Source organism: Cyprinodon tularosa, unplaced genomic scaffold (assembly GCF_016077235.1).
Source record: "Cyprinodon tularosa strain WSP-4 unplaced genomic scaffold, ASM1607723v1 ctg191, whole genome shotgun sequence".
Lineage (NCBI taxonomy): Eukaryota > Metazoa > Chordata > Actinopteri > Cyprinodontiformes > Cyprinodontidae > Cyprinodon > Cyprinodon tularosa.
The window spans coordinates 466,444-485,121 of record NW_024038682.1 but is presented as its reverse complement, the minus strand read 5'-3'; the positions used below and the strand labels follow the sequence as shown (position 1 = coordinate 485,121).

The 18,678-nt window shown below is 36.6% G+C and overlaps 1 protein-coding gene across 1 annotated transcript; it reads left to right on the top strand.

Annotated features, from left to right (window-relative positions):
- The first annotated feature begins 805 nt into the window (after positions 1–805).
- Positions 806–18,537, top strand: pir (pirin). Its single transcript, XM_038283191.1, has 10 exons — positions 806–915; positions 2,397–2,516; positions 2,623–2,715; positions 6,340–6,420; positions 8,823–9,029; positions 11,204–11,288; positions 11,640–11,684; positions 14,441–14,523; positions 15,175–15,241; positions 17,917–18,537. Exons 2-10 carry the CDS (start codon positions 2,424–2,426, stop codon positions 18,033–18,035), a joined length of 873 nt encoding a protein of 290 aa, XP_038139119.1. The 5' UTR covers positions 806–915; positions 2,397–2,423; the 3' UTR covers positions 18,036–18,537.
- Positions 18,538–18,678: the final 141 nt, after the last annotated feature.

Here is an 18,678-nt window from a genome sequence, read left to right as displayed (position 1 = left end):
GTTAATGTAGATGGGCACCATGAAGGAAGAGATGTGGGAGCACTCAGCTTCACTGACAAAGATGTAAGTTGTTTGGGAGGGCCAGTGACGCATTGGTGGAAAATTGTGGAATTAGGTGACTTTTTACATGCCAGAGGGGTCCCCGGTGATGCTGTTTTAGTAATGGAAAAGCAGAAGGTGATCAAAACAAGAGAGCTAGTCTGGCTACTGCTCGTACTAACATTTTTGTTAGCTGTCAGAATTCAGCCAAAATTCTGAGAAAAAAGTCAGAATTCTGGGGTTAAAGTAAGAGTTCTGAGATTAAAGTCAGCATTCTGGGAAAAAATGCAGACTTCTCAGAAAAAAAAATGCAGACTTCTGAGATTAAGGTAAGAGTTCTGAGATTAAAGTCAGCGTTCTGAGAAAAAAGGATGACTTCTGAGAAAAAAGTCAGCGTTCTGAGATTAAAGTCAGAATTCTGGGATTAAAGTCAGAATTCTGAGGTTAAAGTCAGAATTCTGAGATTAGAGTCAGAATTCTGAGATTAAAGGCAGACTTCTGAAAAAAAGTCAGAATTCTGGGATTAAAGTCAGAATTCTGGGATTAAAGTCAGAATTCTGAGGAAAAAAAATCAGAATTAAGAGGTTAAACTTTTTTCTCATATTATACTGAAAAAAAACAACAACTAAAAATCAGTTAACTTTTTATATTTTTTCCTGGCCCTAATCCTCTCCCGTAGCTATTAGGAGCATAGATATCCATAATAAAGGCCTTTATTATGGATATCTATGTTTAGGAGTATGTGTTAAGCCCCGCCCCCATTCCACTTCCGCATTTTAATCCAAGAGGATTCATATTTAACCAGTTGAACATGTGTATTTGTATGTTTTTAGGCATCAGTTACCCACAAAAACGGACAGTTTTATTTTCGTGCAGGTGAGTGTGTAAAAATATAAGCAGGTGACTTGGTTTTATTTCGCTGCTGACGTTGAAAATTCAGACAACAGAGAACCAGAACTGTGAATCTTTATTGTTCTGTTGATGATAAATGAAACCTTTGTGATCGTGACTGTGGTGGCAGCAGGTGTAAATAAGGTGTCCAAAAAAACAAGAACCACAGATTCAGGAAACGCTTTGCCGCAAATGGGGAAGTGACGACGTGTACGACGTGATAATTTACGTTTCTGTGTTGTAAAACTAAAAAAAGACAAGTTTGTTTGAAAGTGGACCTAGCAGTTGGGGGACAAAGTCAGCTGAACACGGTTTGAACTAACATTGGTTAATCCACTGTTTGTATGCCTATTCGATCTGTGCTGGGTTTGATTAATCTTACGTCTCTATTTATTTGAATATGAAATCAGAAGGCTAGCAGATGTAGCCCTGATCATTTCCCTCATCTCTCCCTTCAAATCTTCACTACCTCCAGCTTTTCCTCCTGCCACACAAAATATATATTTCATTTGTTGTTTTCCAAACTTGAAGGACATATTTCCCCTTTTATAAATGTCCTACAAAACAACAAACATTTATAAACGTGCAACACAATTTAGATTTTTTTCCTTGTATATATTACTATTTCTTTGTATTTAACACTGTTTTCAAGGCTGCACTTTTAAATATGAAATTGTCTAGAGCTGTTCTAAACGAAATTTCTTTTTGTTTACACTCTTGTATACAAAACGACAAAATAAATCTAAGTTTTATTTTATTTACAAGCAGAAATATGTTGCAAAAATGGCACAAACATGTATTTTTGATAGCCTTGCTCCATTGTTTAAATTTAATGGTTCCACTTTTATTAACAACAAAAAAATGAATAACTCTAACTTTAACATCTAATATAGAATCAATCATTTCTTAGGCCTTAATGATACAAAAAAAATCTTTCACCCTCACAGTAGACTGCTATACATCCTTCATCAGTTTATCAGTGTATGAATTCTTACTAACTTATATTGCTAACCATAAATAGTCAGGTTCTTTAGAATATCAATAGGTGAATCCTACTCATGTTTAAAGTTCGTATTATCAGAACTGATATGAGGTAGCCTCCGACACTTGTTCCACTTCCTCCTCTTCAGTTTTTACTGCAAATTCTTGACCTTTTTCTTGGCACTGAACTTCTCTTTTAAGTAGTTTTATAAGGAAGCAAAGCTCAGATGTCTGAGTGACTCATATTTTCCAGTTGGGGGTTATTAGCACTACATCACAGCTGACCTGTTTTTATTCACCTTGAAATTAGATTTTGGCCAAATGTCCCCTAAATTTAACGAAGGACGATTCAAGTCACACAGCAGGTTTTCCCCAAAAACAAAAGAGAGTGATCTCTTATTGAAAAATATCTATTTATTTGTCTTTTTAATTGAAGTTTATCTCTTTTATAAAGAGTCTTGTAAATTGTACTGTTTGTACTGCAGTGCCTTGTGGAATTCTACACAGACGAGATGAATGTAAAGAAGGTGGTGAAGACGGTGCTTAGTGTGGAACAAGCAGAGGGAGTGGGTGCTCGGGTCCGTAGGAGCATCGGTAGGAAAGAAGTAAGCTCCTCAAGCAAAATACACTAACTCCCTGAGACCTTTGAATAAGTAAACACATAAGATATGAGAATACTTGTTATTAGTCCTTGTGCATTTTCCTTTTCAGCTGAGGAACTTGGACCCTTTCCTGATGTTGGATGAGTTCAAAGTGAGCAAGCCTGCAGGTTTTCCAGACCATCCTCACAGAGGATTTGAGACGGTAAGTGAACAGAACACAATCAAAAGGTTTATAAAACTTTTACCATCTGGGATTTTTGTAATTTGGTTATTTAAATGTAATCGAGTTGATCTACCGTAATTTCACGACTATAAGGCGCACATAAACGTCTTTTTTTTCCCTCAAAATGTGCGGTGCGCCCTTTGGTGCGGTGCGCCCTATGTGTGTTGCAACTGCGACTTTTGAGACCACCTCATTGAGGAGATGATGAAAGAGTGGCTGAATGTAAGGAGACCAGGTGTTTTTTTCCCACTCATCACTATCGCTGTTAATATGTAACTCCATGCGTGCCCATCTCACAGCTGATGTGAAAAACATGGTGAAACAAATTAATGCTGTGCTCGCTGTTCAACCGCTCGACATCGCTGTGAACCGGACCCAGCAGGTGCAGCAGAAGCAGCGAGTTTACATGCAAAGTCAACGGTTGACGAGCGTACAGGCGCAGCAAAAGGTCCCGCAGCGCGTTTTGAGCAGCAGGCGCAGCACTTCGGGAGCGCGCCGCCAACGCGCTGCTGCTGCTCGAGATGGAAAAATTGAAGTTTTGCTGCTGGACGCGCCGCATCAACGAATCAGAGAAGCTGATCTGGGAGCTGACAGCGAGACAGACACAGCGCTCTGATGACATATTAAGGCAAATGGAAAGGGCTGGATGGATGAGGAGATGATGAAAGCTTGGCTGAGGCAGGTATGTGAGGAGAACAGGTGTTTTTTTCCACGCATCACCATCGTGAAAAACATGGTGAAAAAAAATAAACGCTGTGCTCGCCGTTATCTCGGGGGTCCAGCGGTGCATCGACAGCAGAAATCCCTTCATCAGCAGCCTCTAGGCTGGGTAGCCTCCGGGTTCATGCAGTGGCTGGCAGGTGTTTTTCATCTAAATAATTTAAACTGCAGGCACCAGGATACCGGTAATAAAAGCGAACATATTCCGTCGGCAGGTTTCAGGATTTTACGTTAATTTAGGAGCGATCACAGCGCTGTGTCATCTGCGATGTGTCTGACTCACGGCCAGCTCCCAGGTTTGATTAATACTTTGTAATAAATACATGAATAAAGCACAATCATACTCAGTTTTGGGCCCGCTGTATTTTTAAATATGCAGTAGAGGTATTTAAAGGTAGTAGAGGACATGTACCTGTATATAAAAAACGCGCCCTATAGTCCGGTGCGCCTTATGTGTGTGTTAAATACAGAAATGGGACACATAACTGAGAGTGCGCCTTTTAGTACGGTGCGCCTTATGCTCGTGAAAATACGGTAGTTAATACAATATCTTATTGTGTCAGGGCCGTTGCGGGGCCGATGTCTATCTCAGGCAGTCTATGGGCGAGAGGGGGGGTCCACCCTGGACAAATCGCTAGTCTGTTGCATTATCATTGATAATAATAATTGTAAATAATAACAGCATTCACTATTTCCCGTATCGTTAAGGAGAATATATTATCTTTAAAAAAGATAATAATAATTTACTGGATAATTCTTAAATGCCAAGCCTATCTGTTCAGTCTTTATAAAACCATTAGTCCATCCCAGTTTACAATATAACTACAGACTTTTTCAACAGGTGCTTTCTTCCTTACATTTAGACAAAAAAAAAATCACATTAAATTTATTTTAATTCACTTAGTTTACATTTTGCTGCAAAGAATTTTCTAACAGCATATTTTGGGTTACAGTGTATGCATATGTGTGCTTCCTTTTTTTAAATCTTAATGTTAACTTGAGGTGAGCGGCAGACGGTGAGATTTTTATTTTAACACTAGATGGCGACCATCTGCAACAGTATGCTGTCCTGTTTCCTCAGTGTTACTCAAGAAAAATAATAATTGATTGTTACAGAGCTGTTAGATAGGTTCTGGCCTTCTGAACTGTCCATAACCCTAATGGAAGTCATCATAGTACTGAATCAAATGCTTCAATATGTCAGCTGTGAATAGAGGAGTTGTTCTACTAACAAGCTTTCAGAACACATAAAATTTAATTCTTTGCCTTCAGTCCTCTTTTCACATTTTATAACTAATGGCTGCATCTTTGAATTAAATCTACAAACCCAAACAATGTCATTAGGATCCCAGACAGCCCCCTTAGTGTTCTTGATTTAGCAGATATAAGCTCTGTCTCCCTGTGTGCATGAACAGGGTTGGGCTTCACTCTCAGCATCCCTTTCTGAAAGCATGCTTGCTGACCCCCACACAGCTTTTGAAATCACACAGCTGTGGAGATGGATAACACAGGGTTCACCTCAGGGGTTTGAACTGTCCTCCCTCACACAGATGTTCACCTTTGGGCCCACAACATTTCAGCATTTCTCTTCCCTGCATATCAGAGCACTGCAGAGGAATTGAATGAATACAGGTATTAGTGCTGACAAAGCACTTTTTGTAGTGGAACAATTCCCAGAAGTAATTAAAATCTGCAGCAAATGTATCCCAGTTTTATATTTCATTTTTACAGAAGATGGGCACAGTTTTGAGAGGTGCATTGTCCTTCAGTGATCATATACCAAGTTTTTTTAATAATAGATTTTTGTAAATAACCTTGTTGGATCTAAATTTTATTTGTGTCAACCCCAAATGTATTTTGTTTCTTAGATTCAAAAGAAAACCAAGAAAACAAATGGGAGCAGAGTTTAAAGCAGGTTATTCATAACAAATGCCCAAAGATCCATTTTAAAATTATTTCTTACTTAAGTTGCCTATTATGTTATGTTCAGCACTTTTTCCTTTTTTAAGTTTAGGAACATTTTATTTTCAAATGTTTGACAATTCAAAGTTAGGTGGCTTACTTAACCAAGAGAAAAAAGTAAATATTGTACCATGGAAACAGTACAACAGATTTAAAAATGCCAGTTTGGCTAATTCTGGTCCATTTATGGAAAAGCTAATTAACCTGAATCATCCTTGTCAAGTTAAAGGCAGGAAAGATGATGCTGTGGTGGCAGATATGTCCAACTAGCCAAACAGCGTGTCAGTTAAGCTTGGAGTCTACATAAATAACTTACTGGGGGGGGGCATAGGTGCAAGAATGCCAGTCATCAATTAAGTCATTTCAGATGAATCTGGACACTTAATTTCTTTTTTTCCTTCTTTTTATGTTATTTGTAACCGTGTCCTATCTGGCAATGTGGCAATAAGAATAATTGTCTTGATGCCAAAAAGAGCCCAACAGATTTTACTTTCACAAGTGGAGCAGTACAGCTATCGCCATAGTGTTCCGCTAGATTTATGCATATAAATAGCTTTATTTTAATTATGCAGGAAGTTTTACAGATTATATGGACACTGCAATGTAAGTAGAACAGGAAAGGAAAAACAGAAAAAAAGGAGAAAAGATGAAAGAAAGAGGAGATAAAAGGGAGGTAACAATAAAACATCTTCAGTCTGCCTCATAACCTGCAAAGAGATGTTAAAAGGACGGCACAACCAACGGACATGGGATCCGAGTTCAGACGGACTGAACAGGCCCCAGGGGCACCCCAAGCCCTGGCGGGAGCCCCGGCCGAAATTTTTATTAATTCATGTGTATGTGTGTGTGTCGTTTTCTGTAATCAGACACAGTATTATTTTCTGTTTTCACAGTGTGTCTTTTTTGTTTTTGTTTTTTCAGGTCACTTATGTTTTAGAGGGAATCACAGCCCACGAGGACTTCTGCGGTCATTCTGGACGTCTGAAACCTGGAGATTTACAAGTACTAAATTGATCTGGAAGCCTGACAACAATGAGACAAATATGATCCATGATAAACTTGTAAATATAATGCTGCAGCTTGTTCAAGGCAACAAAAAGACGCTTAAAACAAAAAATGTGTTTTCTCTGTCTGCCAAAACTAGCTAGTAAGCTTTGTTTTAAAACAGTTTTTTGCCATCAGTAGATTTTTCCGTATCTTCCATGTTAGATACAGTTTCTTTCCCTGATATCATTGTGAATGAAGCTAACTGAGCAGAAAAGCTAATGTTGCATATAAAGGGCCTTAATATCAACACATACGCTTTATAAACATGCAAAAATCACAGTAATTAGATATTATGCCCTCAAGACTGTTTTTAAAGCGGTGAGATTAACACGACTGGGCAAGTTTATTTATAGAGCACATTTCAGTAATAAGACAGTTCCAAGAAAGTGCTATACATGAAAATAATTATTAAGAATAATATACTGCAATGAAACGATTAAATAATTAATAAACATGACAGATTCAAGAGATTAAAAATTATTTTTTAAAACAAGATTGGAAAAAATTGTGATAAAATGATTGATAAGAAAAAATAAAAGGAAAGTTGGAGTGCAAACCTAGATGATGATGTTGAGATGTTAAAGTCAAAGATGTTAAAGTCAAAGTTTTTTTATATCTTGATTTAAAGCAACTTTAGATTTTTTGCAGTTTAACTGACATGCTGTTGGGGTCTCTCAAAATATGGGTAGAGAAAGAAGAATACACCCTCTGCTGTTAATGCATCTGCTCACTCAGCTTCAATTTGTTCAGTCTGTCCGACTGCTTTGAAACAAATCGTGATGCTCTGTGAGCGATTCTGTTGCAAGACAATAGAATTTACATAGACTCCTGGATAGTTGTGTAAATGTGCTCAAAAACCAAGCGAAAGTCTGGTAGCCTTCTAATTTAAGCCAGTTGTTGGTTGCCATGACCCAGATGACTGAAAATTTACACAGGCAAGATAAAGAATCTGATCAATGATTTGAAATATTCTTATAACAAAGCATATTTACATTAGCCATTCAGAGAGAATTTGTTTCCTTAAAATAAAAAAACCTATGCAGCCAATGTGTCTTTTCAAACTGTATTTCTGCTTTTAATTGGTGTTTCATTGCATATGATTAGCTCACTTTTTTAATAGACACTAAATATTAATGTAGTGTCAATCAATAGTAATTGGCTAATATTCTTAAAATTGTGATCACCATCTTTTGTTACCAATCAACTGGTGTGCAGCGTTTCTCCCTCTTTCCTTCTCATTGTGCAGTGCAGCAGCAAATCCTAAGTGGTTGAATTTGTAAATCTTATGTTTGAGATTAATGTGAAGTTTGAGTCTATTAATGGAAAAATTCCCTGGAGGTGAAGCGCATCAAACTGGGTCAATAAAGCAAATACAATGTGACATCTAAAAACAAGCACTTGATGGAGTGTGATGAGATATCGAGGCACGAATGAAGCAGTGCACAATTACACTCCTCCATGAACACGATGTTTAGAAAGAAAAAATAAGCCCAAAAATTATTTAATAATCGGGTAAAGGTTCAATTCAGTTTAAATCAGTTTATTTGTATAGCACCAAGTCACATTCACATGTCATCTCAAGGGCATTTTAAATTTCAACCAGATCATAAAGTCAGATTGATTCAAAGTTTTCTATATAAGGAAAACCAGTTGATTAGGTCCAGCAGTGAAAGATGGATGGAGATCGATGAAGGATTTTCATTCGTCCAGGTCATAGTCATTCCGTAAAAGTTTAAAAAACAATCCACCGGACTTGGTTTCCAAAGGTTTGAAGACATTTCGCTTCCCCTCCAGGAAGCTTTCTCAACAGACATTTGAATTGAGAAAGCTTCCTGGAGGGGAAGCGAAACGTCTTCAAACCTTTGGAAACCAAGTCCAGTGGATTGTTTTTTAAACTTTTACGGAAATTTGAATAAATACTTTCTGCAGTGTGCAAGTTTTTTTGTGTGTTTTTTTTTTTGTCTAAATTTGGTCATTTTATGATTCAGTTTAGCCAGATAACAGTTGTTACATTTATACCTAAATCAAAAAACAGCCAATCCATGTGATGGATAGTTATCATTATCGGCTGCGATCAGCCCTCTGGGTGATCGCTATAGGGATTGCCGTCAAAAATCCTCATCGGAGTATCCCTACTACATACTAACAGATGAAAATAGGATTAAAAGTGTAAAGGAAGAAAAATAAAAGCTTGAGCTGGTTTCCTCTATGCTTTCCTCTTGTTATTACCTTTAAACTTGAGAACAGCTTCATAATAAGCTTGATATCACAGCTGTAACTTTATAGATATCCTTAAGAGGGAATGTATGCGTCTCTTCTTTTTTAACTGAAATGATGATTGTGTCATTGTCTGCCAGTGGATGACAGCGGGCCAGGGGGTGGTCCATGCTGAGATGCCTGTGTCAGAGGAGCCAGTGGTGGGACTGCAGCTGTGGGTAAACCTCCGAAAACAAGAGAAGATGGTTAAACCAGCATACCAGGAGCTTAAAAGCTCAGAGATCCCCAAACCCAGCCAGGGTGGAGTTACAGTCGCTGTGATTTCTGGAGAAGCCTTGGGAGCTAAGGTGTGTGCTTCTTTGTGTGAGAATCTTTATACACATGTTCATCATCAGAAAGATCAGAATGCTGCATCAGCAATTTGAATTCTCTTTAGCTTTATTGTACTTATGCTCCTGGATAGGACCTTTTATTTACCATGTTGACTGCATTGTCTGGAAGGCATGTTTGGGAATAGAAAGCTAGAAATGAGAAACAGATTATTTTTGCATGCTGGATGATGACTGTCATTTTGTGGCATTTCCACATAGTTGATTTCTTAGATGTGTGAACATCAGTGGATTCTGAGGAGAAGTCTGCTTTAGAAAATTCAACTAATGACAAACTAGGCCAATTAAATAACTGAGAGTGAGGGTATAATAGTTATGTTTTGAATTATGTGGCCATAAATTGACCTCAAGACTAAAGGAATCAACACACTGGCTCAGTTTGCCTAGTAATTTATTTTCTTGTGACAAAGAGGATTTTGTGTCATTTTACTAAAACATTCTAGGAGAAAGTCTTAAAGTGCAATAAATATTTCCTTATACTCAAGGTAAATTTAAATTAATCAATTTGGTAAAGACTCTTTAGCCGAAGCAGAGGTGTGTCAGCAGACGGCATGATAAATGCTGTGTGATAAGTGCTGGCAACTCCTTCCTTACTTAGCGGTTCTAAGGAGCTATTTGCAATCCCACAATCCTTTGTGGGACATGATATATAACCACAGCCCACCTTATGGAAATAACTAAAAATACATTCTACGAGTTGTGTAATGGAGAGCTAAAGCTAATCATTCCATTAATATAATATTTATATATATATTTTGAAGCACTGTAGTTTGAGACTTGACTGACACTGTCCCTGAGTGTTTTTGTTGCGTAATGACATCAAGAAGGCTAGAAGCTGTCCAGATTTGGCACAGCAATCTCCCTGTCCCATCAGGATAAAGTTCAAGTTCTTACAGCTGATCCGAGGACGGATGAAGGAATGGGAGTTATAAGCTACTATCTGATAAATTCAGGTGCAGCTTTTTAGTGCTTCAAATCCTGTTCTTGGTTTTTCTTATGTCATGTTGAATTCGTAGAGAAGATTTTTCACTTTTGGAAAGCTTCTCTGCTAATCTGTTTCAAATTTCTTTTTTCCTTTTTTTTGTTTACTTTTGTTAATTTTTCTCTACTGTTTGTGGTTTGCTTGAAACTCAACCCTTATTAGAAATGTCTTTGTAACATTCTCCAGGCTTATCAATGTCTTTGAGTTTCACCTGTTCTTAATTTTTTCTCTATGGGGAATGATTCAATTCCATTCAACTCAATTACATTTAATTTGAGATACTTTAACCAGATCATGCAGTTAGATTGGTTCAAAGTTTTCTATTTAAGTAAAACTAGCTGATTGTATTGAGTCACTGACATGACTGCAACCCCTCACACTGAGATTGCATATAGCGACAGTGGAGAGGAAAAACTCCCTTTTACATGAACAATCTGCTGCTTAGTAAGAGCTTTTAGCTTACTTCATGTTGTTAGACATATTTTTGTTACTTTCTTCATATTGTTATGGGTTAAGGTAAAAACAAGATTAAAACATTTTGTGATTTTAAAATGGAGTAACAATTTTACAGAATTTGTCAGTTTGGTCCTGCTAGTTTTCTCATTGGTTTTTAGCAACTCCCTTTAAATATTAAAGGAAATAAAAGCTTTTCCATTGCGCTGTACATCAATATTCAGTTTTGTTTATATGCTGACATCCGACTGAGTAAAAAAAAAAAAAAACGGTAATTAAACAGTCTCTTTAAGTATTTCTTTCTGATTTTAGTCTGAATGTCATTAAACTGTCTTTATAAACAAAAAATTCTATATATTTATGTGTAGTCAGGCAAATTGGAATAGTATCTTATTTTAGTGTAAAAATGTATTTTAAAAAGAATAAAAAAAAAACCTTTGAATAATGGTATTAACCCATTACATAATGCACATGCCTTTTGCTTTCTTGGTTTTCCCTACTATCAGGAAAAAAACATTTATTTATAACATTACTTAAATTACCAGGGTTTTATCGGGCTGCTATAAATGATAAACATGAAGGTTGAAGATACAATTCCAGGTAGATCTATTATAATAATAAAAAATACCAAATAAGGAATGTGTATCTTTAAGTTGAAGTTCATTCTGTACCTTTTTTTTTTTTTCTCCTTTAACAGTCGAAGGTCTACACAAGAACACCAACCTTGTACTTGGACTTCAAACTGCAAACTGGGGCCATACATGTGCAGCCAGTCCCATCTGGTAAGAGAATAGTGATAAAAGCACTCCTGTAAAACCCAGAGATGCATTGGATGTAACAAAATCACTGAAGCAAACCTACTTAAAAACATCAAACCGCTGCCTTGAAGCTGACAGGTCTTGTCCTTGTTTTCTCCTGTTGCTTCATATTATTGGAAATGTTTTGTTTCCTAATATCACTGCCGTAACACAATTTACATCAGACTGTAGTGATTATTTTGATAGAAAAAATACCTTTAATTTATTTTTGAGAATTGAAGATTTAGGCAATAGAACCAGAGAAGTTTGGTGCTTTTTATAAAATTATAAAATGTTGTATTTTTAAACTTGAAACGACATTTCATTGTTTGGCAGGATGGACTTCTTTCATTTATACCCTCTCTGGAACTATTCATGTTGGTGAGTTTTTCAGCATTCTTAACTCACAGCTGTGCTCTATATATGCAACTCCATTTCAAAATATATTTCTATTAGAAGATTTTAGGTATTTTTGACAAGTAAGGACATGTCTGATAATGTAGGTGGTACCGACAAACTTCTGTTATATAATTTCACTGCTTGACCTGGTGAAGAAATTCTTGGTCCTTCTCACTGGCCAGACATGGTAGATTCAGGAAACTCACTTTGCATGAGAACAAACCATTTCTGACACCAGAGCCAGGCTTTACTGGTTTGTTTGAACCAATTTTAATATTCTCTCAAAACATCTTGTTATGTTTGATTACCGTCCTTTGTTGTACTGAAGAATTACTTGACTAAATGCGATCAAAACCAGATGTTTTAATGACATGAGAGGATAAGAGGGGATGCCGAGACTAAAGAAGTCTCTAACTCTGCATGTAGTCTGGCCTAAATCAGAACCATCTGTCCTTGATGAATATATCCAAGAAAGTTGCTATTGTCCATCTCTTCTAACAGTCAGTCTCAATGTGTTACCATTTTCATTGTACTGTCTTTGGTTTTAAAGTTATTCATATTTATTACTACTAACTAAGATTTTACAATAAATCAGGCAAGGATTTTAACTCTAATGGTCCAATAAGTGAACATGGGCCTCCTATACAACAGTATGCAGATTGCATACTAAAAGTTTGTGGTAGAGGGTAATACTGAAAATTTGCAACACAGACAAAATTTCAGATGTAAGAGTCTGTGCGTACATGTTTCATTGCACGCGTTACCTTCAAACATATGCCAATCAGTATAAACACCCAGAAGGGAGCCACCAGCTGTCCAAATAACAATCGCCACATTGCTGTCAGGCAGTCTTAGAGAAACATTGTCAACGCACCTTGGGGATATTTGTAACAGAGAACCGACAGTAAACATAAAGCAGCTGAAAATAAAATATGTCAGCGTTTTTGTTTTGCTTTGTTTGTATCAGGTCTAAAAGGAGCTGTCTGTCTGCTGCATCGAGCTCCATTATTCTAATATATACCAAGTCTTTTTGATTCACAAGAATGTGCACCTCATAGTCCTATTAGCAACCTATCACCCAGCACACAGCCTGCTTTGTGTGTTCAGTGAAATTTTTGTGCATCACAACAGCAATATATAAATGTCAAATCATTCGGCTTTAACATGTATATAAATGTACTCTTTATCAGACCATATTGTCCCAAAAGTTAGAAAATCTCTATTTAAAAAAAAATCCTGTCTTAAAATCTGTTTTTTTATTTTATGCAGGCCAGTTAGTTATATGTCAGCTTGTTCACCTAAATTTGGCCAATCATATATCAACGGTCATCTGTCAATTAAATTTTTCCAGTCATAGCTTCTTGATTCATATGTTGCAGCTAATATATGCAACAGTTGAAATAAGAAATAAGAATTATTTATTCTTTATGACTTTACCATTGAGTTACGTCCCAGTGGTCACGGCGATGGGCGTCTGTGCTAACAGACAGCTAACAGAACTGGCAGCGTTGTGAGGCAAGGGCTCAAACATGTACGGCTGTAAGCCTTCTACACCAAACCAAGCTTCTGCCGCCCTGGCGTCCTCTTCCACAACAACTTCGTCCCCGATTTCGTCCTTTAAATAAAAATGTATGACGGAGGAGACTCACCCATGACCTCCAACACAAAACTCTCCTTCTCTTGCATGTTTCCGCTGTCCATAGCGTTCCTTGACAATGTCTTTTCTAAGTGCTACTTGGTCCCAATGTAATTTCCCATTGGGAACCTACTAGCACTAAGTTGCTAACTGGTTAGCAAGATGCTTCTGACAAACCGGCCACAATCAACCTTGCTTGCGAATCTTCCGCCACAACAATCCTGCCCCCTTGATAAACGAACAATCACATTCACTTTATTCACTCGTGTGAAGTCGAGCACCACTTGGTAGAATTCGGAAATGCAACCGTTTTAACAGCAGCTTCCCTACGACTTTAAAGAAAATGATCTCTTCATAAAGGAGGATTCATTCACAGATGGTGCCCTTATGAGGACAGTTATAGCTCTGATTACCCTTGGAAATTGGCTTTTCAATTCAATTTGCAATTTTTTTTATATACAGTTGGTATTAAATCATAAACTACATTATATTATATATCTAAGCAACATATGGGTGAGGTCATCACATTTGGCTGGCATGGAATGATATACCAGACTTATTAATCAGCTCCAAAAATTCATTTTCTGAGAGTGAATTTGTGAGAAACTGAACCACTACTAGTGATGGCCGGTTCCTCCCACTACCCTTTTGTGATGCAGGTCAATCTAAATCAGCAAATAAGCCACTTGTTATTATGACCCAGCACATTAGCAAAGGCTGGTTCTCCATAACAATCCTCGCTTTCCTTCGATATTGGGAGCCACTGGGGACTGATTATCGGGGAGATTGGTGTTTGGTTTCTTCATAGTGAGGAGATATTTTCTGTAGAACAGCTCCTCTGATTGCAAATCTCTCTTATATTACAAAGCTAAGGCAACTAAAATGCTCTGGAGTCTACTTGAAACTAAGTAATTTCACACAATTTGTTGAATCTGTGCCGGGAAAGGTAGTTTACTCAGCTAAAGGTGTCAAACAATAGTAGAATAGTGGACAAAACAAATGGCAGGTTACGTGTGTATTGAGTGGTAAAGGTTCTCGTTAGAGAGAAAATGAAATATGAAATGCATTTGTGTTTTAATATCCATTTTCTTTGCTTTTTCAGGCCCAGGGGAGGATCTGCAGCAGGTGGAGCCCCATCACACCGTGGTTTTTGGAGATGGTGATTGTGTCAGGTTTGAAAACAAGGTATAAAAGTTAAAAGATTAAACACTTTGTCCACCTACAGACATAGTCGAAAGGACTTGTCAAAAATTGTAATTTTTTCAGAAAAAGTGTGTTATGGGCTACAGGTTTTTTTTTAGGTGTCATTTAGAATCAGGACAAACAGTTGCAGAAAGTGTTTCCCTTTGTCTTTATTGTGTATTTGTCCCACTGATGTACTACTGCATCAGGGTTAAGGTTATTGCTGTCATGATGCAGGGTTAAGTTCCCCTTCTGTTTAACTTGAAGAGGTCTTTTTGGATTCTATGATGGTGACCTGAACCGGTAAGGCTGTGGCAAAGTGTTCCCACACCATGATGCTTCCACCTCCGTGCTTTTACTTTATTATGAGGTCCTTTCCTGGAAGGCTGTATTTGGTTTACACAATATATCTTTCATTATTCTGCTAAACTATTTTATTTTAGACTCATCTTTCCAAAGAACATAAATCCAAGAGTGCACATCTGTTGGCTTTTTGTTTTTGTGGTGCACTTTACTTTGACCTTGATGTGTTTCATAGAGTTACTTTCTTACAAAAATTGTCAAACCTAAAAGTTACACTTGGAAGGTCACAGATTGTATATACAAAAATCGGGTATACAAAAAAGATTAGATATTTTTCTTATCTATCTACAGGGTTCTGAGATTTCTCATTTTGTGCTGATTGCTGGAGAGCCGATCAACGAGCCTGTGGTACAACAAGGTATATTATATTCCTTTACTTTCTAGTAAACAAATATGTGGCTCTGTGCTTTTAAGAAATTATGACAAAAGCTTTAAGCTTTTGTATATTAATGTATGTTGTCTGGCCTTCATATGAGGTGCCCCCAGGGACATAAATCAGAATTAACTTGCATATACACATATTAAATTACACTCTTCCATATAATATACTGAAAACCTCACACAAACACTAGTAAAAGCTCTCACATAAACTAGTGAAAACATTTACCTCTTATATAATCTACTCAAAAGCTCTCATACAAAGTAGTGAGAACTGTTCATATAAACTGGTGAAAAGCTTTACCTTTCATACACACTACTAGAAAGCTTTCATATACACTATTAAAAAGCTCTCATATACACTACTAGAACGCTCTCATATATACTACTAGAACGCTCTCATATACACTATTAGAAAGCTCTCATATACACTATTAGAAAGCTCTCATATACACTACTAGAACGCTCTCATATATATTACTAGAACGCTCTCATATACACTATTAGAAAGCTCTCCTATACACTATTAGAAAGCTCTCATATACACTACTAGAAAGCTCTCATATACACTATTAGAACGCTCTCATATACACTATTAGAACGCTCTCATATACACTATTAGAACGCTCTCATATACACTATTAGAAAGCTCTCATATACACTACTAGAACGCTCTCATATACACTATTAGAAAGCTCTCATATACACTACTAGAAAGCTCTCATATACACTACTAGAAAGCTCTCATATACACTATTAGAACGCTCTCATATACACTATTAGAAAGCTCTCATATACACTACTAGAATGCTCTCATATACACTATTAGAACGCTCTCATATACACTATTAGAACGCTCTCATATACACTATTAGAAAGCTCTCATATACACTACTAGAATGCTCTCATATACACTATTAGAACACTCTCATATACACTATTAGAAAGCTCTCATATACACTACTAGAATGCTCTCATATACACTATTAGAACGCTCTCATATACACTATTAGAACGCTCTCATATACACTATTAGAAAGCTCTCATATACACTACTAGAATGCTCTCATATACACTATTAGAACGCTCTCATACACGCTACTAGAAAGCTCTCAAACACACTACTGGAAAGCTTTCATACACACTATTAGAAAGCTAAAATATATGGTCCCCCTCCTTTAATTTAGGCAAACATTGCTCAAATATCACCGAATCCAGATGGTTTGTTGTTGATGAAGAGAGGAATAAACACAGTTTAAGATTTGCAGCTAAATTAATTTGTTTCCATATTATGGAACTGCTATCAGGCACTTCCCATCATCTTATATCAGTAATAAAAAATTATAAATAAAAATTTGGTATTTGGTGACTTGACTTTTATTTCTGTCAGGCTGAAGTGAAAAAACTTGGAAAGAGACTGATTCTCTTGGCGTTTAAAATAACAACACAAAACAGCATAAGAAAACCGCATTTATTTTTTTTATTTTACAATTTTGTAAACAACAGCGGCTGATTAAATTAAATGTCTCAACCTTGTATAATTTTACGACTTTTCATTTAACCAAGAAATGATCCGAAAGGCCTGGGAAATGATCAGATCCGCTTATGTGGCTGCAATGCGCGGCGCGCTCCCGACACAGGTGGAACAGATTTTCACATGGGAACAGAATTTCGCACAACATCGGAAAAGGATCTCTGTTGAAGCATAAACATAAAAAATAAAGTCGAGTAATGCCCATGCTTCTGTGAGTTGTTTAGCGGATAGCTGAGCATGAATCAATAATTTTATTTGATACAATTTCGGCCGGAGATAGCACAAAATGTACGGAGCTAGCCAGAATGACCTCCGTTTAAAACAACTTCCGGTGTAATGACGGTCCTTCCTGTTTCACTGAAACACCTTCCGTTTCAACTGAAATCCGCTAATAGCTTTTCAGTAGTGTGTATGAGAGCTTTCTAGTAGCGTGTATGAGAGCCTTCTAGTAGTGTATATGAGAGCTTTTTAGTAGCATGTATGAGAGCTTTCTAGTAGCGTGTATGAGAGCGTTTTAATAGTGTATATGAGAGCTTTCTAGTAGCATGTATGAGAGCTTTCTAGTAGCATGTATGAGAGTGTTCTAATAGTGTATATGAGAGCTTTCTAGTAGTGTATATGAGAGCTTTCTAATAGTGTATATGAGAGCGTTCTAATAGTGTATATGAGAGCATTCTAGTAGTGTACATGAGAGCTTTCTAATAGTGTATATGAGAGCGTTCTAATAGTGTATATGAGAGCTTTCTAGTAGTGTATATGAGAGCTTTCTAATAGTGTATATGAGAGCGTTCTAGTAGTGTATATGAGAGCGTTCTAGTAGTGTATATGAGAGCGTTCTAATAGTGTATATGAGAGCTTTTTAATAGTGTATATGAAAGCTTTCTAGTAGTGTGTATGAAAGGTAAAGCTTTTCATGAGTTTATATGAACAGTTCTCACTACTTTGTATGAGAGCTTTTGAGTAGATTATATAAGAGGTAAATGTTTTCACTAGTTTATGTGAGAGCTTTTTACTAGTGTTTGTGTGAGGTTTTCAGTATATTATATGGAAGAGTGTAATTTAATATGTGTATATGCAAGTTAATTCTGATTTATGTCCCTGGGGGCACCTCATACCTTCAGGTCCATTTGTGATGACCACTGAAGAGGAGATCAAACAGACTATCTTGGACTACCAGAATGGAAGAAATGGCTTTGAAAGAGCCAAAAACTGGAGGTCCAAAATCAGAGATTCTACCTAAGCAGAGCAACTTTATCTCAGGTTTCTATTTTGGTGCAACAAAAAAATGTTATTATGAATTAGAGCAAAAGGGGTAAACTTGAATCAGCAATATTTATAATTAATTTTCTCAGATATTTTACTTATGCTGTTTGAAGTAATAGAGCTATTTGAAAATATGCTAATGTTGACTTAATTGGGTAAAGATAACATAAGGTATGATTAATTTGTCTTTTTATATTTGTTGAAATAAGCTGTTGGGTTCTTGTTTTTATATTTTTCGTATATTATGACTTGCTCAATCCATCCTTTACTTTTCGATTTTCACGGCCTTAAGCCTTAAATCTTCAAATAATGTCACAATTATCTGTCCTGTTACTGTAGATAACATTATCGACATACATTGTTTCCTACTGCTGTGTTCGGATTCTTTTACAAAAAAAAAAAGGGTTTAGAATTTTGGTGGGAAAGTTTATTCAGCTAAATAACCAAACAAGACTATGGAGGAGTAATCTGTTCTCGAATCAGCACTTTATAAATGTAGTTTTTCAGATTTGTGGAAATATGATTTAAAGGAGAAGTCCGGTCAGCAAGGAATAATCAATAGATCATTATCTATACCTGAAACTAATATGTTCAGTCATTTAATGAATTTAGCATTACCG